The sequence below is a fragment of the Pipra filicauda genome, unplaced genomic scaffold (genome assembly GCF_003945595.2).
Source record: "Pipra filicauda isolate LSUMZ 115617 unplaced genomic scaffold, ASM394559v2 scaffold171_size1565689_pilon, whole genome shotgun sequence".
Lineage (NCBI taxonomy): Eukaryota > Metazoa > Chordata > Aves > Passeriformes > Pipridae > Pipra > Pipra filicauda.
This window is the reverse complement of record NW_024104229.1, coordinates 1,407,783-1,428,767: the sequence shown is the minus strand read 5'-3', so window position 1 is coordinate 1,428,767 and position 20,985 is coordinate 1,407,783. Positions and strand designations below refer to the sequence as shown.

At 38.6% G+C, this 20,985-nt stretch overlaps 1 protein-coding gene across 12 annotated transcripts in view; it reads left to right on the top strand.

Annotated features, from left to right (window-relative positions):
* The window catches only part of SYNJ1 (synaptojanin 1), a 49,360-nt gene that overhangs the window by 23,660 nt on the left and 4,715 nt on the right, over positions 1-20,985 (top strand). For 4 of the 12 annotated variants that reach the window (XM_039379643.1, XM_039379633.1, XM_039379634.1 and 1 more), the window contains 18 exons: positions 768-959; positions 1,346-1,430; positions 2,661-2,801; positions 3,147-3,339; positions 4,549-4,707; positions 6,204-6,360; positions 6,699-6,816; positions 6,925-7,140; positions 7,807-7,885; positions 8,627-8,789; positions 9,438-9,644; positions 10,229-10,357; positions 10,901-10,939; positions 15,537-15,584; positions 17,126-17,164; positions 17,259-17,299; positions 18,928-19,036; positions 19,985-20,196. In XM_039379643.1, coding sequence (XP_039235577.1) covers positions 768-959; positions 1,346-1,430; positions 2,661-2,801; positions 3,147-3,339; positions 4,549-4,707; positions 6,204-6,360; positions 6,699-6,816; positions 6,925-7,140; positions 7,807-7,885; positions 8,627-8,789; positions 9,438-9,644; positions 10,229-10,357; positions 10,901-10,939; positions 15,537-15,584; positions 17,126-17,164; positions 17,259-17,299; positions 18,928-19,036; positions 19,985-20,196 — 2,327 coding nt within the window. The remainder of the gene's footprint in view (positions 1-767; positions 960-1,345; positions 1,431-2,660; positions 2,802-3,146; positions 3,340-4,548; positions 4,708-6,203; positions 6,361-6,698; positions 6,817-6,924; positions 7,141-7,806; positions 7,886-8,626; positions 8,790-9,437; positions 9,645-10,228; positions 10,358-10,900; positions 10,940-15,536; positions 15,585-17,125; positions 17,165-17,258; positions 17,300-18,927; positions 19,037-19,984; positions 20,197-20,985) is intronic. The other 8 variants (XM_039379637.1, XM_039379644.1, XM_039379635.1 and 5 more) reach the window with 7 other exon arrangements.

Below are 20,985 nucleotides of genomic sequence, written 5' to 3'. Positions count from 1 at the left end.
CAACAAGTGAATAGAAGAATTCCATCTAATATTGTTTTTATGATTCTCTCGGAGTCTCATAACCATGAGAGCATTCAAAATAGGTATTTTACCTAAGTGATATTAATTTACCTGACCATTGAATCAGCTGTTTCATTTCTGTGTTTCCCACAATGTCCTCCACACATGTGTTGTTTCAGTCTCTCCCGTCTGGCAGATGAAAACAAGGCACAGGGAAAGGCTGGTGGGACAGAGAAATTAATTTAATTGTTTTGAATCCCAGCCTACCTTCCTAACTAAAGCAGAACTTTAGGAATTCAACTGACCTAAAAAATAATTCAGATTTGTTTGGCTTACATAGACATACTCTACACTTCCAGAAATGAACATATCTGCAATCTGTTGGTTCTGTAATAGAAATTGGATTTCATAAACGTAATCTGTGAAAATGATGTTGGTATGTTTGAAAAATAGTGGTTTCCCTAGAGAATCACAGATAAGGTGAAAGAAAGACAGATATTTATAAAACGCGAAAATTATGTTTCCTTCATGTGTTATTTATCTACATATTATTTTGAACAAATTGCTGCTGTTTTTCAGTCAGTCAATGTCCTACTCAGACCAGGAATGTCTGTAAGGGACATTTTCCTCTGGGAAAGCTACTTTCCTCCTCCTTCAACAGCTTAACTTTCTCCATGTCTGTGCATGTATATGGGAAAGATCTCATTGCCAAGTTTTCTGAAGAAACATTCTGTATAAAAACAACATCTTTTCAAATGTTTTTGCAGCATCTGTAAAAGTGCTGAAGAGTATGTGTGAGAACTTTTATAAGTATGCAAAACCGAAAAAGATCCGAGTGTGTGTTGGGACGTGGAACGTTAACGGGGGGAAGCAGTTCCGGAGTATTGCCTTCAGAAATCAGACCCTCACTGACTGGCTGCTGGATGCACCAAAGTTAGCTGGGATCCATGAATTCCAAGGTAGCGTTTTTATTCTGTCTTTTTTTTCCCTGAAAACTCTGATTTTCCTAATTAGATTATGAATATTAAAATAGATGTCACAGAAGCATAGAATGTCTTGGGTTAGAAGGGACATTAAACACCATCCAGTCTCACCCCCTACCATGGCCAGGGACACCTTCCACTAGACCACAATGCTCCAAGCCCTATCCAACCTGGCCTTGGACACTTCCAGGGATGGGGCAGCCACAGCTTCTCTGGGCAACCTGTGCCAGGATCTCATCACCCTCACAGGGAAGAATTCCTTCCTAAGTAAAGAATTCCTTACTAAAATTAATATATATATGATGTCTTGCTTCTTCAGTTAATTAGAAAGGACAAATAGGTATTTTCATGTTTCCCTGCAGATCGCAAAAACAAGCCTGTGGACATATTTGCCATTGGGTTTGAAGAAATGGTGGAGTTAAATGCAGGAAACATTGTGAATGCCAGGTGGGTGTTACAATCCATACAGGACTAGTTTGGTTGATAAGCATGTTTTTTGAGTAAAATGTTATTTAAAATTTTGTTTTCTCCTGTTTTGTGCTGGTTTGGATTAGTCTGGATTAGTTTTTTTCTGTATTCTGGTTCTCTCTCCCAATTTCTGTGCCAGGATTGCAGACTTCGTCTCAACTTTCCCTAGCAAAGCTGTGATCACTTAGATCATGTATAATGTAATCTCACAGATCCAAATAGTCAGCACTTGACTATATTTTGGATTGCACCTCCAGCAGCTCCTCAGCTTTTTCCTGTGTTTAATTTAGCTCTGGTGTTCTTGTACTGCTGGGGAACGGCTAATCCTGTGAAAAATCTTTCCAAAAACATGTGTCATTATATAGTGTCTTGCACCAGGTTGTGATCTGGATAAAGCAAGGCTTCCTTTCATCCTGTCAGTTTTCACTACCATTCCATTAATTACATGGATGTGTTATTGTGGAGTTTGGATTTTTCACCTCTAGCAGAGTGGGTTATGGAAATACATTTTTCCCAGTGGTGGGTGATACCAGTGATAAATGTGTGTGTAGTCCTAGGGCCATATTCCCTTTGTCCATTGTTTTCTCTGCATAAACAAGCCTGCATTGCTTGTTTACTGGTGTTAGGCAAGCTTTAACTCCTTGGGAAGAGCACCTAAAGCCCATAATGCTGTAACTTTTGCATGGGCTTTTGTCTTGAGTACCAAGTAGCAGCTTGTCATCCCCTGATGTCACACTGTGTCTACTTAATGCTATTTCCAGGCCTGATATTTTTCATTTATATCCAATGCTAGCTCTAAAAACCGGGGTCTGTTATGCCTCCAAGCAGGCTTCTTCTGGATCTCAGTCCATGGACAACTTTTTTCCAATATTGACTGAGCTGTAGGCTGGGAAGTAACTCCCTAGGAAAATTCTTAGGTTTTGCTCCACTAATCCAGGCTCAGAAATATGGGAAAGATAATGTTGTCTGTGGTGTTGGAAAAAGTAAAGCAGCATTTGTAGAGGCTGAATTTGAATGATGATGTCATGACAGTCTAGAGCCCATGTCTCTGCTGGGAGACATTTGAGCACCATTCCCAACTTGGCTTTGGCTTACTACCCCAAGAGTTAGTTGAGATCATTGGATGAAGTTTATTCAACTCAATCAACAGTTAGAAACCTGCTTAATTTGATTTATTTTAAAACTGGCATTTTTCATCTCACTGCTTAGCACAACCAACCAGAAGCTCTGGGCTGCTGAGCTGCAGAAGACTATCTCAAGAGATTACAAGTATGTGCTCCTGGCCTCTGAGCAGCTGGTGGGTGTCTGCCTCTTCGTGTTCATCAGGCCCCAGCACGCCCCTTTTATCAGGTCAGTGGGCACATCTGTCCCCGGGCTGGGTCACCTCCAGCTCGCCTTGTGTTGCAGGATAACACCCAAATGTACCCAGGAGCATGTGGGGCTCTGAAGGAGTTGTTCCATCTTCTGGGGAAGTAGTTGCTTAAATTCTTTTATCTTAGCTTTTAAACGTCTCGTGAGTCACCAAGAAAGCTTGAAAAGCTGAACTTTTGTCCTCTTATCTGCTCAGTAGCTGTTGGCATTTTTTAAAACCAGCCCCATGGCTGAAAGGACAATATAAGAATGTTCTTTTCCCAGCCCACGGTCATACTCAGACACGCGTGTACCGTGTTTTTGAAAGTTGTTTCACTCTTTCAGGGATGTTGCTGTCGATACTGTGAAGACAGGCATGGGAGGAGCCACTGGGAACAAAGGTGCTGTGGCCATTCGGATGCTGTTCCACACGTCCAGCCTCTGCTTTGTCTGCAGCCACTTTGCTGCAGGGCAGTCCCAGGTTAAAGAGAGAAACGAAGACTTTGTAGAAATTTCTCGCAAACTTGGCTTTCCAATGGTAAGCAAGTGTTCAAATTCCACAACGAATGAGAAGTAAAATGCTTGGGGCTCCAGCAGTGTAATGCAAAAGCTCCATTTGTGTTTTTCCCCCTCCCCAGATTCCTGTGAAGATCAGATTTCCTTGGGTTAGAGGTCTCAGAGATAATTAAGTTCCCATAACTTTTATTAAAATAGGAGACCGCAAAAAGAACAGACCTTTCGAGTGCAATGCGTGAGAGAGATGATGGAAGCACAAGTTCACTTGCATTAGGAATCAAGGATTTAGCATAGGAAAGAGGCCTTTTAGATCCCTGACATGTGGTAGAACTTTTGTAGGCACTGGAGTTAATCAGCTATGAGAAAAAAATCCGTAGGAAACAGCACTGTTTTCAGTACACGGGAATGATTTTTGCTAACAATTCCATGCCATGTTCTCATAAAGGATTATCAAACACCAAGTAAATACTTAAAATTTTTATCAGTGCAACAAAGTGCTTCCTTGAGACTTAAAGATGTTTTAAATTTTGTAGTCAAATTGTCCTTTGTTAGTCTGTATGGCAGTGTGCATACAGGTTTTTTGATTTCTAAATTTATCCCAATGGTCATGTTTCAGTTTTCCTTGAAAGTACTGCATCCATCAGTTTCCTAAATGTGCTTTTTTAATCTGCCAGTGCATCTGCTTGGATTTACTTATGGGCAGTGGAAAAATCAAAACAAAGGGGGAAGTTCTCACTTCAGACCTTAGGCTTTGTTTAAAGTAACAGAGCCCTTATGTCTCTCCCTAGCTATGAAAACTAGATGTAACTGAAAAGTCTTCAATTAAATCTGAATAATAAAACCCTTGATTTGCAGTTTGTCAGGAGATTGTGCCACAAAATCCCAGGGGAGTGTTTTGGTTTTGTGACAGAGGCAGCAGTCATCGCCTTGGAGCTGACTTCTGAAACAGGAGTAGGAAGATGAAAAATTTTAGAATCCAATACAGATGATTCATGTTTCTTTAGAAACAGAAACTATATAAGAAACATTCCTTCTCTCATATTCTGTATATGTGAACACCATATCCTGGCTGTGTTGTTCTAGCCATACCAAACATTGAGATGTATTTCAGTTGTTCTCATCAACTGGAAATTATATGTATTTTACAGATGAAAACGGAACTTCTGCACTGAGAAGTAGTAAATTTGTCACCTGGTTGTTTTTATCTTCCTTGTGTGCTTCTGCTTTCCAGGGAAGGATGCTCTTTTCCCATGACTATATTTTCTGGTGTGGTGACTTCAATTATCGAATAGATATGCCCAATGAGGAGGTGAAGGAGCTGATACGACAACAGAACTGGGATCCCCTCATAGCAGGAGACCAACTTATCAATCAGAAAAATTCTGGACAGGTATCTTGAAATGTTACCAATACTTCAGAATACTTCATTTTCCTCTTTGGCTTTAGCAGTTCTCTGTGGTGATTCTGTAAATCTGTATCCTCAGCACTGGGTTTGCTAATTAAAATATTTTTCGTTTTATCAGGTGAAACTACTTAAAAAAATGTATTTGTAGAAGTTCTTCTGCTAATGTTACTCTTTACTTAAGTTGTTGCAGTATTAGGTCTGATGCTGTTACTGCTAGAAAAAGCAGTAGTCCAAATGGTGCCTTTTTATTTACAGAGAAAACAGGGAATAACAAAGTCTGAAGAAAGCTTCTGCTTTTAGATTTGTAGGGTTTCCTAGGAGGCAGCATGTAGCAGTGAAAGGAAAAATATAAGTAGGTTAAGAAATAATTACTGAAGGCAAACAAATTGTCTCAGAAGTTGTGGAACTTCTGACATTCTGACATCGATCTTCTGACATAGACTTTTAAATTGACTGGATTTCAAGTTATATTTCCAACAAGAAAAGCAGCCAGCCTGTCATTTGATGCAAATTTGATTGTAAGATCCAAGTCAGATTTATATTTTACAGATTTCTGAAGTGAAATAAAACTAACCCGTATGAGATTGAACCCAAGAATGGAGCTTGTTAAGTTAACTAAGGTTTTAGCTTGTGTCCAGCTTAAACACTTAAGGGCACTCCTCATGTCTTGTGTCAGCTGGTTGTGTGTTTCTGTGTTACAAAAGCCTCTCTGAGGGAGTTTTTGATTCCTTTCAGTGACACTATCTCTAAATATGTGACAGATAATGTCACATACTACCTCTTTTTATTCTATTTTCCTATTTGCTTGAGAAGAAATGGTGGTGTTATCTCTAGTATTTCAGTTCATATTGAATATATTAATGACTCTTTATTTTTTCCTTTTTTTTTTTTTTAACTCCTATGTTTTGGTGAGGCATCTTGTGTCAGCTTTTCCCTAGAAGTGTTCAAGGCCAGGTTAGATGGGACCCTGAGCAGCCTGATCTAGTGAATGGCATCCCTGCCCATGGCAAGGGTTTGGAAACGGATGATCTTTAAGGTCGCTTCCAACCCAAACCAGTCTGTGATTCTATGAATCTGCAGGAATGCTTGGTACATAAAATATAAACCTTAATTCCCAACTTTTGCTGACACAGGAGCAACTAAGCACCTAATTGAAGTGGTGTGTGTTCTGGGTGACCTCCAATGATGCTGGAGGAACAGTAGGTTGCTCGTAACCCTGGGTTTAAAGATATAAATGTTGACATACTTCTGTTTATTGATGATTGTCTGGGTCGCTATTTAGTCATAGTGGCAAATGTAGAATGTTTTCAGCAGATAAAATGTGGAGAAGGATTCATATAGCCAAATGACCTTTTTTATTTTTATTTTGAGATGTCTACACAGGGTTTCACTGTTAGAATAGAGAATTCTGATGGGTTTCAAGCTGTTTCCCATCTGTTTCTGTCTTCTGGCATGACATGTAACAGCTTTGTCTCTTGCAGATTTTTAGGGGATTTTTGGAAGGGAAGATAAATTTTGCTCCTACATACAAGTATGATCTGTTCTCTGATGACTACGACACCAGTGAGAAGTGTCGCACACCAGCGTGGACAGATCGGATCCTGTGGAGGAGGAGAAAATGGCCCTTTGACCGATCAGGTTTTAGTGTTTCCTTCAGTTGTTTAAAATACTCTTTTAACTGGCTTAGAGAATCCATTTAGTGACATTCACAGTGCCAGTGATTCTGGGCTTGGTAAGAGACAACACTTGAAACAGCATCTTCAATAAAGGCAGTGGTGCTGAACAGAGGGTCAAGACTCAGATCCCAGTTACTGACATTTCAGTGGTGCAAAAGGAACTTCCGGAGTTTTTTTCTGTAAAACGCTCGGTTTGGGTTTACTTTCTGTGATTTTTTTTCTGTTTACAAAAGCTTATTTTTAAAGCACATTCTCGCAATCACCGTGTTTTTCCCCTTTTGTTTTCATTGCTGAGTGTAGCTGAAGACCTGGATCTCCTGAATGCAAGTTTTCACACTGACACTAACGTCCCCTATACATGGAATCCTGGCACTTTGTTGCACTACGGAAGAGCAGAGCTGAAAACATCCGATCATAGGTTTCAGTTTTCTTTTATACATTGCTTCCTAAGATTTAATACTTGTGTTGTATATTTTGTTGCTCAGATACACTGCTAACAGGCTTTTCTTGTGTGTTTTTTTCCAAGGCCTGTTGTTGCATTGATTGATATCGACATATTTGAAATTGAAGCAGAAGAGAGACAAAAAGTGTATAAGGAGGTGATTGCAATGCAAGGCCCACCTGATGGGACTGTGATGGTGTCCATCAGAAGTTCTTCAGCAGAAGAAAACTATTTTGATGATAATTTGATTGATGATCTTCTTCAAAAATTTGCAAGCTATGGCGAAGTTATACTTATAAGGTTAAAAAAACCTTTTTACTTTTAATCTCTATTCATAGAATCAAAGACTGATTTGAGTTGGGAGGGACCTTAAAGCTCATCTTGTTCCACTCTCTGCCATGGGCAGAGACACCTTTCACTAGACCATGATGCTCCAAGCCCCATCCAACCTGACCTTGGACACTTCCAGGGATGGGGCAGCCACAGCATCTCTGGACAACCTGTGCCAGGGCCTCACCACCCTCACAGCCAAGAATTCCTTCCCAATATCCCATCTAGCAGTGCCCTCTGGCAGTGGGAAGCCATTCCCCCTTGTCCTATCTGGAGCAAGTCCAAAATTGTTCCCACCTATTTCCTGAACGAAGTTGCTTTCTTAGCGAGCATTTCAATTCTGGTCTGCTTCGTTTTTAACATTTAGATTTCAACTTCAGTGTCTTTACAATTAGTTTTACATACCTGTAAGTGTCTCAGTTTTCAGACATATTTTTTCCAGATACTCTTTTATTTTTGATATATAGAGCATCATGTAGTTTTATACAAATTTTGTACTCTAAAATTAGGTCAGTAGTTTTAAATGAACTGAAAATGAGAGGATCCCTGTGCATGTTGCCTTTTCACTAAACTGTCAATTGAACTATTAAGTGTAGTGGTATTTTGTTTAGTTATTGTTTCCAATGAACTTTGCAGGTTTGTGGAAGACAAGATGTGGGTAACATTTTTGGAAGGAAGCTCTGCTTTGAATGTTATGAATTTGAATGGTATTGAGGTAATGTAAAAATTACTGAATTTTCATATATCAAGAAAAGTTCCGGCATTTTAGGGACTACTTGAGTGGGTTGAGGGGTTTGTTTGTTTGTCTTTAATTCTTAGAAGTTTTTTCCATTCCATACCAGTCCGTTGCATTGCCTTTTTTTTTTCTATTGGTAGCCACATAGCATTAAGTTGAGTTTCAAAAGCCAAATGAGAGAAGTATCACTCTTAATTTATTTTTAGGGGAAGGACTGTTAGAAAAATGAAGTTCCCATACTGAGAGGCATCTTTATCAAATGAGGGGGTTGGGGTTCTCTTTATGATTTAAAAAGCAGAATTTTTTTTTTTTACTTGGGATTTTTTAGAGTGAACAAGTTTAACATATTTATAGCCTGCAGTTTATTAAAAATTCAGCACTTCTGTACTGCCATCACTGAAAAATGTTAAAAAAACCCAGAAGTTTTCTGATCAACTGAAAAGGGAAATCTTGAGACAAGTTGTTAGTTTTTCTATAGAAAAATGTTAAACAGTTCTAATTAACAGTTTAAACTACCTAAATGTAGTTAATTACCAAAATGAAGTGAGAAGCATAATTATTTTTGTGACATGTCAGTGCCATTGTTTAGTCCCCAAAATCATGATAACCTTATTTGTGATATTTTCAGTAATTATTTTTTAAATTTTTAAATGTAGAATGCTGAGTTCTAATGTCTTTACTCCTAATTTCTGTTTTGTGCATACATTTTTTGCAATTCAGCTACAAGGACGGATTATAAACATAAATTTGAAAAATCCAGATTGGATCAAAAGTTTGGAAGATGAAATGAATCTGGAAAAGATTAATATTGGGCTGCCTTCATCAACAAGCTCCACTTTGCTTTGTGAAGATGCTGAGGTTACTGCAGATTATGATATGGAAGGTTTGTTGAGATAAAGCATTCCTCATTTTGAAATGTACCTGATGGTAGAGAAACCTAGAAGTTAGGGAGGAAAGGACTGTTATGGTCTTATTGGAGTTATTGATGGGGTAGTTGTCTCTTTTAGGCATTTTGAATAGCAGCATAAAACATTCTAAATTGGCAGTTTACTCTTCAAAGGCACATCCGCATTGAGCCTTTTTTTTAGACACCATTGTACTTTTTTCAAGCAGAAGCTGTTACAAACAGCAGATATCTTGGAATCTCCTGCCCAGCCTTCTGGAGAAAAAGTGAAGCTTGCCATGTATTGCAAAGCAAGGGAATAATTTTTGCAAAGGTCTTCTTTGTAAAACTGATTGTTTCTTAGATTAATCAACGTTACAGTTGCCATGCTGTTATATAAAGCTTTAACATGTACCTGTGGTATATATTGTGCATTTGAAGCATTTTAAACTGGTTTGAATTCACATGCATCTTTTGTGTGTAATTTTATGATGTAAGAAGCATACTTAGGTTGTTGAGCTAATTCCTTTGAAATTTAGGACTTTTTTGCATAAAATCCCATGCCCAGAATCAGTTTGTAATTCCTCCACTTTTTTAAAATAAGTAACTGTTGATCCCCTTTTCTTTATTGGGGAATTTGTTATTTAGGGGACATTGATGACTACAGTGCTGAAGTAGAAGAAATCCTTCCTCAGCATCTACAGCCAACTTCGAGCTCAGGGCTTGGAACCTCCCCCAGCTCTTCCCCACGTTCCAGTCCCTGCCAGTCTCCCACACTGTCAGACGGACCCACGCTCCCAGTGAGGCCCAGCCGAGCCCCAGGAAAAACTCCTGGACCTCCTGTTTCCACACATGGTGTGTATTGATCACATTGCTCCACTGCCTCAGGCACTGCTGTGTGGAAGTTCTGTTCCAACGAATCCTGGTTCACTCCAGGCACACTCTTTCCTTTCAATCTGTACTCCTGTCAGCTCTGAGATGTAAATTGTAATCAGTACTTCTGTAAATTGGGTGTATAATAGAAAACTTCCTTTGAAACACAACCTTTTTTTATTGACAAAGTGAACACAATTATGGTATTTGGAATGGCTTCTAAAAGACTTTGTTTCAGTGTAATTTAGAGTAACTTTTACAAAGACTGCTCAAATGCCCTCAGGGTTCTCTTTGTAGCATTTTTTCCAGAGCACTTAGCTCATGGGTAAGGGTCAAAATTGAAATTGGGAATGCTTCACTTTGTAAGAATGTTGAGGATTTCATGAAAAGCATAAACTTATTAAAACACATAAGACAAAAATCTTGGTTTAGCAGATCTTCTTTTCATCATTGATTTTTTTTCCTTTTTTTTTTTTATCCTATCACAGAAAATTCTGAATCGTTATTTCCAGTGCTGGGGACTGACAGGGATTAATTTTTGCATTGTTTTCTGTCACATCTTTCAGCTGAATTTCAGGCTGGTGCCCAGCAGAAAGAGGCTCCTCAGAGCCTGGAGCCGAAGCGTCCTCCACCCCCTCGTCCTGTTGCTCCCCCTCCACGTCCTGCTCCACCCCAGAGGCCACCTCCACCCTCAGGTAGTGTGGGGACCTGTGCCAGGTGCTCAGGAATATTTTGTTTCAAGTCTGTGAGATGAACTTTAAAGTTTAGGACCAAAATGTTTAGTTGGCACATTTAATAGCAATAACAGCATGGGAAATAACAGCATTTTTCAACACCATTTAAATATTATTAGTGAATTAAGTTTTTTATAAACTTATTTTCACAGTTTTAAAAATGTGGGCTTCCTACAGCAATGTTTAGTCAACATCTTCATTTTTTATAGCATCTTCATTTTTAAATATAAATAATCTTGTGCATTCATTGATTTATATTTCTTTAATTTTGACATCTGTATGTACACATTTTATCATGTCCACATTTTTAATGTAGACTTCATTTGGATCATCTGAAAAGGTGAACAATTGAGCACTACAAGAAACTGGATGTTCAGAAGCATATGGGCAACATAGTTAATAACAGCTGACCCTTGTAATTTTTAACTTTCTCATTCTTTCTCTTCCCTCCTACTGTACTGATATTTTTCATTATTGCTGCATTCATTTCTAAAATACTGTCAGGAGGTAGGAGTCCTGCACCTGCTAGAAAAGAATTTGGAGGTAATGATTTTAATTGTTTTCCGATATGACTGCATAGCAAAACTGCTGTGGTGATCTATTGTGACAATACTTAACGTGATGATTTCCAAAGGTATAAAAATGGGTCATTCTTCATGTCATAGAAATGGATAACTCTGGAATGTCAATATAATTTCTGTCTTGGGGTTTGTCCCCATCTCTGAATTACATCTAACTTTTTAGTGAAATAATATTTGTCCAGAAGCTGGTACATTATAGTCAGAGATTAAAGCTGTCCCAGGTTTTTATTACTTTGTCCTGGTCGGAATACACCCAGCTAACTTTTCTGTGGGAGCTGGAACTTGTCTGTAGTTGTAGAAAGGAGAGCTTTTTTCCTCACAAGCTATGTCAAGGAGCATAATTAAACGGCTTGTAATTGTAGCTAGTTGCAGTAATTATCCATTAATTAATTGTTTAAATTGAAGCTACTGCTGATCTGGCTCAATTTCCCCAATTAACAGAGATCTCCAAATCATGGAGCTGTATTTGTCTCCGTGCTGAACACTGATATATGGGTAGTTTACTTTCTGCTTCCAAGTCTGGAATGTGCTCCTAAGCCCTTCCTTAGAGACATGAAATGTCCTCCATGGTTCCTGCAATTAGTGTGTATTTCAGAAACACAAACTTAGGAAAGGAGTTTATCTTGTTACTTTGAAGGAGAGCTACAGGTCTTTACAAAATAACAAAATCCTGACATAATTCTCCCCTAATTCCTTGTCACACATTGAGCTGTCCTGCTTGGACTTAAATCAGCTCATCAATACATGGGATAGGGGGAAAACTGCTCATGGCTCTGAAATACTTCTCTGAAATAGCCCTCAGTTGGTAGGAAAGAAGTTTTTTTGGGAAAATGATTCAAAAGTTTTGAGCAATCTCGGAAAATAAATAAACTGTTTTACATAGTCTATAAATATCAACCAACTTGCTCTGATGTCAGGCAAAAATGTATGTGGCTCCTAAATACTATGGAGGGGAGTAGGGTTTTATGCCAAAGGTATAATAATTCAAATGAGTTAAAATGCAGAAGTTTTAGGAAATAGTTTATACATCACACTCAACATAGGTGAGATATAATTCATTGTACTTCAGTCCTGTACAGCTTTATGTGCACTGACACAATCCTGTTTGCCTAGTCTGTCTCAATTGTGCCAAGACTAGTCTTTTTTTATCCTCTTTCCCAACACAGCTTTCCATAAAGAATTGTAACTTGCATAAAACTTGCCTTTTATGCAGTCATTTGAGATTGTAGTATATTTCTTTTTCATATATTATTCTGACCTAAAGTTCTTCACCTTTTCTATCCTCTTCATTTTCCACTCATGGTGTACATGTATAATGCATAATACTTTGCTTTTCAATGGTACCTGAGCTCAGCACAGGGCTAGAACCAGAATAAGTGTCCTAGTGGGTTACTCTGCTTGGGGAAAGGGCACCTATTTCTCTTCCCTAGAAGAAAGGCTCCTAAAGCCCTGTGAAAATAACCCTGTGTACTGTATAAGTGGATGAAACTTTGGTTATAGACTTCTGTAGCACATGCAAAGGGACATTGATCACGTCTTTAACATGTTGTGCATTTTAAATGTTACTTCCCCCCACCCCCCCTTGTGTTTTGACCTTTTTTTGGCAAGTGCTTTACTCCCTTCAATGCCCATAACATTTTTTCTAATAGCTCAGTGTGCTTTGAAGATGAGAGGAGGATTTGGACATCAAAATGTTTTAGAATTTGGTCATATTTGACATTTAAGGAAATGAGGCTCTGCACTCATTGCAAGGCTTAACAAAGTGCAGACTTTTCATATGGTAATACAAAAAATTTTCACTAAACTGTAAGCTCTCAGTTGTTCATAGTTAAAAATTAAAATGTCACACTGTTTACCCAAGACTTTTTTAATACATTACAGATTAAATTCTTACAGAACATTAAAAATTATAAAGGCTGCTAAGTGTCAATTGAGTTAAAAAATAACATTTGCGGCTGTTTTTTTTTCTTTAATAGTACTAGTCAGATTTTTCCTGATTGTTGCAGTTATCATTGGTTTAAACTGTTAAAATGGGCTTAAGATTAAAAGAGTACCCACATTTGGGTAAAATGCATTACATTTTCACTGTGATTATCCTCCAAATAAATAAAATGAACCTAGAGAATACAGTAATACAGTTGGCATTAAAAGAAATGCAAGTATGTTAAGCTGTGAAAACACTTGCACTCAAGCAGCAAGTACTGATTTGATTACTCTGCTATTTATAGTCCCTCATTAAACTTAGCCCTGCAAGAACCATTCCACATCTTTATTTTTCACCTGTAACTTTGGGGTTCGTTTTGCAGAGCAGAGTCCAGGTTATTGGGGTGCATCAGGATATGGCAGTCAGTTTGAAAAAGCTTTTTTTGTTTAAAGATGGGAAAAGCACCTTTCTTCTTGCTGAAGAAGGAATATTGAGTGATGGAGAAAACAAGAAGCCTTAATGCTACAACAGTAAATGCACTGTCCAAATGCAGGCAAGGGGCCTGGATTTCATATGTATGTATAAACACACATATATATATGCACGTTTTACTTTATTGGAAGTCAGGGCTACATTATTTTCCATTAAATGTCATCTTTGCAAAACATGCAGTGTTTGTCTGAAAGATGTCAGGGCATAAGTTACAGGCTGTTTCTGTGTAAATCCAACCCCTTTCCTTAAAATATTATTTAAAACAACTACGTGATGTCTTTTCTTGGAAAGTCCTATGTCAAACTGCAGTAGAGATTTCAAGCTCCAGACAGACAAGACAGTTTAAAATGAGACCCACAAATGTGTTTCAGGTTCAGATGTACATTTTTCACTGTGCATAAGATTAAAATATTCCTATACTGCCTATTGTGATCCCAGCACCATAATTTTGGTTTATCATGTTGAAGGGTGTTACTAGTAAGTGAAATTTCATGTATTTTGCCCTTTATGCCCTTTCACTTCCATGTATTGAATATTTTTAAATTTACAAAACCTTCTAAAATCCTGGTGCCCAGCAACCTTCCTCTGTATGGTGCAGTGGCTTTAGTCATCATCCTGCATAAAACAAGATATGCGTAACAAAACCATGCTGACAATGCCTATTCAAGATGTGAGCTGAGCTGTGGGAAGGGAAGGTTCAGGAGATCTGTGGAATGAACAAACTAGTTCCCTGCTCTTGAAGAGAGAGGTTTCCTTGTGTCCATGGCCATCTGAGATGAACATTCAGCTTTATGTCTCTGTGACTAGCAAAGGTTCAGAGGAGTGTCCTGTGCTCTGCTGGGCTGTTCTCCACCTCCCTTGATACTCCTCCAGTGGCAAGTGGGCTTCCCATTGTCTTTCCCACTTTCTGTTCTCCCCAGGGGTTTCTCTGGGCTGCGTGGGAAAAGGGCAGATCTATGACCTGCAAGCAGTGGAATGTTCTTGGGCAATTTCCCCCCTGTGCTCCTTCACTGCTGCTTCTCTCACAGAGAACTTCACGGTCAGGAACTTTTGGGTGGAAATCTAATGGGAATTGGCAGAGCCTGGAGCTCACCCACAACAGATAACATATGCTGGGATGTCATGTCTTTGAACCAGATGTTCAGCCAAACCATAGATCTGGTATCTCTGGAGACAATCACATTCCAGCCTCATCTGCAGCCTTCACTCTGCCCACTCCGAGTGACACCTCCACCCATATCTGACAGAATTCACAGATCACAGAGAGCTCTGAGCAGATCCCACACATTGGCATACGATGAGAAAGCAGGAGGCTGTGTCAGCACTAAGGCAGAATTTGATTTTCAGGTAGGCTTCCTGAGCACTGGCTCCTTTTCTTCCTCTGGACTCGAGCCACTCCAGAGTTGCCAGATACCAGTTACTCTTTCCTTCAGGATTTCTCCTTGCATACTGTCTATGCCATGCCATGTTTTTACCATACAATTTTAGAGACCCAGTATACGCTAGATCACGTTGCAGAAATAGAACAACTCGGCATGTTTATGCATGCTTGAAAACCTGCTTTCTCTCAGTGTGAACTGTAACACCAGGTGATACAGCTCTCCCGAGTACACAGCGCTGCTTGGAGATAATGATACAGTTCTGTAGGATACATTATATGAAGTGGGAAACATTTCTTCCATCGAGTTGCTTACTCCGGGGGAGTGTGACAGAAACAGATTACTTAGTATTCTAAATGACATGTTGCAGAGTGTGTTTGATGTACCTGTTTACTCCCCAGTGTTTGAGTGCCGGCACATGCTCTGCTTTAGGAGAGGTTCAACACCAACATAAAAGATCATACCAAATGTACAAAAATTTGTGGAGAGTTAATATTTTGAAGCAATGAAATTCTCTTTCAGCTGTAATATGGAATTAAAACAATGGATGTTACTAAACATGAGCATACTTGTTGAATTATAATTCACACCAGTCTGGTTCCCCATGCTGCTACAAACAATTATCTCCTACAAGTGACTGTAATCCAGCTAGGCCAGTGTTAAGTTGTGTACAGCTCTCTCGTGGTGGTGTTCTTTCTGGTTTTGCTTTCTCAATCTGCTGCTTTTCTTATGCAATGTACAGCTTCTCTTCTTTCTCTGAAAAGGTCTTGGAGCTCCTCCCAGTCCTGGGGTAGCTAGGAGAGAAGTAGAAGGTAACATAACAATTTTTGTATTTTAGAAACAGAATTCTAATTTAGTACCTGATTAATACTATTGCCCTTGTGATAGTAAAGGTAGTTTCATGAAAGTATTTATCACGTGGAATCTTTCTTCTTTTATTTAACATAGTTTTCAGACAGCCAAGTTGCTTCTTGGTTTTCGGTGATGGTGGGAATTGTTATAGAAGGCATTTATGAAAAATGAAGTGAAAACTTAGAATGTCCTAATCAAGAATGCTTTCCAGACTGACTCTCAGAAGAATCTGGTGCTGACTGGTCACTAGAGTGACTGCTATACCTGAAACTAAACCTGGAATTTTGGGAGCCTGACTTTTCATAAATAACTACATATGTTCATGTATTTTGGAGAGAGAAAATTCCATTTAAACTATTTAGTCTACAATTTAATATTTTGTCTCTTTCTAAAGAGCACAGTGATAGCTAACTGTGTGTGATATACACTTATGAGAAGCATTTCTCTTGCACATTCTAACTGGAGTATGTATGAATAGTGCTGGATGGGTCCTGCTGTAGCCATGCCAGCACAGTCAGGGGTTTGGGTTTCTTCTTATCACCACAGGAATTTGGTCTTTGCAACAAATATAGGTATGGCAATACAAGTCCTAATATAGTCACAGTCAGGATGTCCTCCTGTATTCTACAATTAACTTTGGCCATATTGCTGGTTTATTTTTATAAATTGGCAAAATCACCCTATGCATAGAATAGTCAAGGTTGGAAGGGACCTTTTGGTGACTATCGACTCCATCCTCCTGCCCCAAGAAGGGTAAACTGGCACCAGCTTACTCCAGATGGGAGTTGCATCACTGAGAGCTGTGCCCAAAAACCCATTCCAATGGTTCTGAGGTTATCTGACACCCAGAAGCTGTCTTATGCACCAGAGTGTTCCTTCCACTTAGTGTCACTGGCATGGTGGTTTTGCCTTCCTGGGAAATAAGCCACAGAAACACAAGCCAGAATCTCAAACCTCTTGGCTTGTTAAAAATTGTGCACTTGTCTGAGCTAAAGGTAATTTTTTCATCTCTTGCACTTCCCAACTTGGATGTTGCATTATAGTGACAAGGTTGTCATTAGCATCAGCATGGCCACAGTGAGGCTGGTGGTCTAAGAGATTTATCTTAGAGAGAAGGGCCAGGAACTATGCTATATCAGCTCTTTTTGTTTTAAAGACTGCTGTAAGAACATCTGCAGAATATACCACAAAACAAAACAACTTCTAGCATGATTGAGAACACAGGGCACCTGTACAGGTGGGCATCTTTACCTTGCAATGAACAGGAGGTAATTTGACTTAATTTGTAATTAAAAGGGTCAAATTATTCCATGTGTGCCACGGGATAGGAGTGTGTTATAGTGACAGCTGATGGATAGACTGTGATATGTAACAACTTTTTAAAAAATCACTGGTCTCTCTTTGCTCCCATTCTCATTAGTGGTAATGTGACATTGCCATCTAATACCCATTTGTGGCTTATCTAACACAGATAATCTAATTTTTTTTCCATGCTTCAAAGCACAAAAAAGTCCTGGAACACAAAGAAAAGATAACTTAGGTAATACATTTACATGCTTTGTACTAATTATAATAAAGAGAGAAGTTGATTTTGAAATATGTTCTAAGTCAACAATCTCTAATATCTGTTGCAGTTCGTAGTCACCCTCCACCTGCAGCAGGCATGACCAGACCGGTAGGTATTCTGTCTTACAATAGTTCTCCTCCTAAGTTTATGCTGTTTGTTAGGTCAACATTTCTGTAGGTCATAACGGATGTGACAAATTTGCAAAATTGGCTGGTCAGTTTACTGCTTCTATGAGTTAATTCCCTCAGCAATTCTTGTCTGTTGACTAAAAATACTCCAGAATATATATGTGTATCTATATATATATATATACTGGAAGTGACTTGATTGTTTTGCACTCTTTACAATTATGCAACAGGCTCCCAAATAATACACATCTCCTTTCAAATAACTGCAAAGTTACTCTTTGTATTATATGTCCTTGCTGATTTGGTATGATAAAATGTATTATCTTTTATGCTGAAATGTAAATCCTGACACCATTTAATTCCTTGCAGCCGTTAATGGATTACCCGGGCAGTTGATATATTATGATTATTTGATGCGTTGTGGGATTTTGTACCTTGTTTTAAAAATTAATTTTTATAAAGGTCTTCATGTAAAAAGGAAACATTCAACTAGTACAACAAATATTAGTTCTGTGTTTGATTATTTATGGAACTGCTGAAGGAAGGGAAATAAAGATTTATGGGTGCTCAAATGCTTCACCTCTAGCAAGAACTCAAGAGATGGAAAACATCTGCCTTGTTTTTATTAACAGCAGCATGTAGGAGCCTTTGTGTTTGGCTCTTCATTAAAGAATTACTAAGAAATGGGATTGTTTGCAGATAATTCTCTAAACTTTGCAGCATATTCCAGTATTACAACTACTGCAAACTACTGTTTGCAGTAGTCCATTGAAGTAATATTGTGCTAATTCATTTTTTCTCAAAGACATTATTCATGATCTTGGCTATTTTTTGTTATTTTCCCAGAAATATAAAACAGCTTCTTCTAAAATTTGGATAAAGAAAACCTGGTATACACAGCAAATAAGAAAATCTGGTGCACAAAAGAGACTTCACCAGTGTCTTGAAACTGGCATAAGTGCAAGAATTTTTGTTCATATTATCAAGACAGAAAAAAATCCCCAAGCAAAACAAACAAACAAAACCCCCCTAAACCCGAACAAAACAAACAAACAAATGTAATAGAAGATCTGAAAAAACATGATGCTTGCCTCTTTTTTTCCCCTGAAGTCTGGGCATTTTTATTCCAGTGCCTTGTATCCAGGTTTCAATTTGGTGTTTGTAATTCACTCGTTTCAGCTGTAATCTGGAATAACTTCCTATTTCTCTCCAGCCTTCAAATGAGGCAGAGTGTGTGTTTTATCAGTACTGTTTGTTGAGGAACAAAGTAGCTGCTGTTGTTGGTTGTGTTGCTTACAGCAATTCACAGACTTAGGTAAATTATCTTATTAATACTAGCAAAACAATAATTGCTTCTAATGTTGGTGCACAGGTAAATATTTATATAAAGCTGAAAACAGTTGTAAAAATTCTTTGCTTTGAATTGAACCCTCATTGTGTTTTGAATATATTCTTTGCTTTTACGTGGACATAGGATGTTAGTTCAGCAGCTGTTATCAAATCATTTATTTTTCACAGAGTCCTGATTATCCCAAATCATTTATCAGTAGATGACTACAGATCCAAAGTAGAGCTAAAATACTTTCTTTTTACCCCTGATCATGTCAGACTGTTCCTCCTCGAGCTGGAGTTATCAGTGCCCCACAAAGCCATGTCCGTTCTTCGGGGGGAAGACCAGTACCCGAAACTCAGACCAAACCAGCTGAACCACCACGGGGTAAGTTTCCTTTGTAGGTTAAATATAAATGTCACAATTCAGTCAAGAGACACAGTCTCTGGTTTGAATGCATTGTTTTCCAATAGATGTCTCCACTTTTCACTAGAAATTAAGATTCTTGAATGTAGTAACACTTGGCAGTTTCTGTTAATCATCCACAAGTACTGTACACCCTCACCAGATAATAATCTCAAGATCACCTGAGATCTTGACCCGTAGATTTCCTGGTATCAGGAGAAGCTATGATCAGAGTGCAGTATTTTGGTCTGGGCACGGTGATGTGTCCCTTCATGTTGATCACTGGACATTCTCTGGATTGGTAGTTCTGTAATTGTAAGATCTGGAATAGAATTTGTTTGACTCTTAAAGCCACTTCCTAAATTCACCGTTTACAAAACCCCTTCATTAATATTAAAATATACATTTTATAATAGTGACTTCCAAAATACTTTTTCAATACTGCTGATGTACATTTAGGAATGACATGGCTTCTGGTTCTCTGTTTTGTATAGAATCACAGAATGGTTTAAGTTGGAAGGAACCTTAAAGATCATCCACTTCCACGCCCCTGCCCTGGGCAGGGACACCTTCCATTAGAACAGGTTCCTCCAAGCCCTATGCAACCTGGCCTTGGACACTTCCAGGGATGGGGCAGCCACAGCTCCTCTGACTAACCTGTGCCAGGGCCTCATCACCCTCACACAGAAGAATTTCCTCTCAATATCCAATCTAAACTTGCTCTTTCAGTTTAAACTATAATAATCATTTGTGATGGAGATCTGCTGAGCTTCTGATGATTTCCAATATTGTTGCCATGAACACTTGCTCTTCTTAGAGCCACCTGCAGTTCTCTCTGGTGCTTCCACAGCCATTTGTCCTCATCATGCCATCCTTAAGGACTTCTGTTAAAATTCTTTACGATGAAAATCACTCCAAATGTACTTTTAGGCTCACCGTTGCTTCCTGAACCACTAAAGCCTCAGGCTGCTGGCCCTGCTCAGCCCAGCACTCCTGTGCTAAGGATGCAGGAGCCCCTGATTCCTGTGGCATCACATCCATCTCAGGCAAGTGCCCCACAAAGCCTGGAACCCCCACAGCCGCCTCCTCGTAGCCGATCCTCTCACAGTTTGCCTTCTGAACCTGCTCCATCCCAGCAGCAAGTAAGTAAAAACACTTTGGAAATACATCTGTTTTTTATTATGTATATTAACACAGCTTGTTATGAATGCTGCAGACTGGTGAGGAACTCTTAAAGCAAACACATAAACGAAAATAAAGGTCAAAAGAGTGGATTCAGAGGTCATCAGGTTCTAGTAGGGTAATAATTGCTTACGTATTGTCCGTGAATAACTAAATACTAAATATTTAGTATTGTCCGTGAATAACTAATACTGAACATTTAACTTAGGGTTTCTTGTGACAGTCTTACAACTTAAGGAGATCTCATTCTTAAAATTATGTTGTCATCTGGCAACTTTTTGTGGAAAAATAGTCTAAGAAATTTAATTTTAAAAGGACACTTGCATGACATAAGTAAGATTAGTAAGTAGCTAACAGGTTTTGAATAAAGTCATTGCATGATGTGGTGCTTTATGTTGATGATCATTCATTGGAGAAGGACAATACTGATAAATACTTAACAAAAACAGATTCTTCCCCATTCCCCAGTGTCAGTTAAAATATAGAAACATATCAAAGTAATGTGAAAATTTCATCCAGTAACATTAACAGTCTGTTCTGTGGGACGATTTAGAATATTATTATAAAAGAACACCAACTTTTTCTAGGGAAAGCCATAGCTTCTTCCTACTGCTTAAAAATGCAGAATCAGGTTTTCAATGCTGCTCAGATTTTTGCTTATGCCTACACCTGAAGACCTCTTTTGCTGCAGCAGTTAGTTAATGCCTATTTTGTACCATAGTAAAGCAGCTAAATTCAGTCCTTGGTGA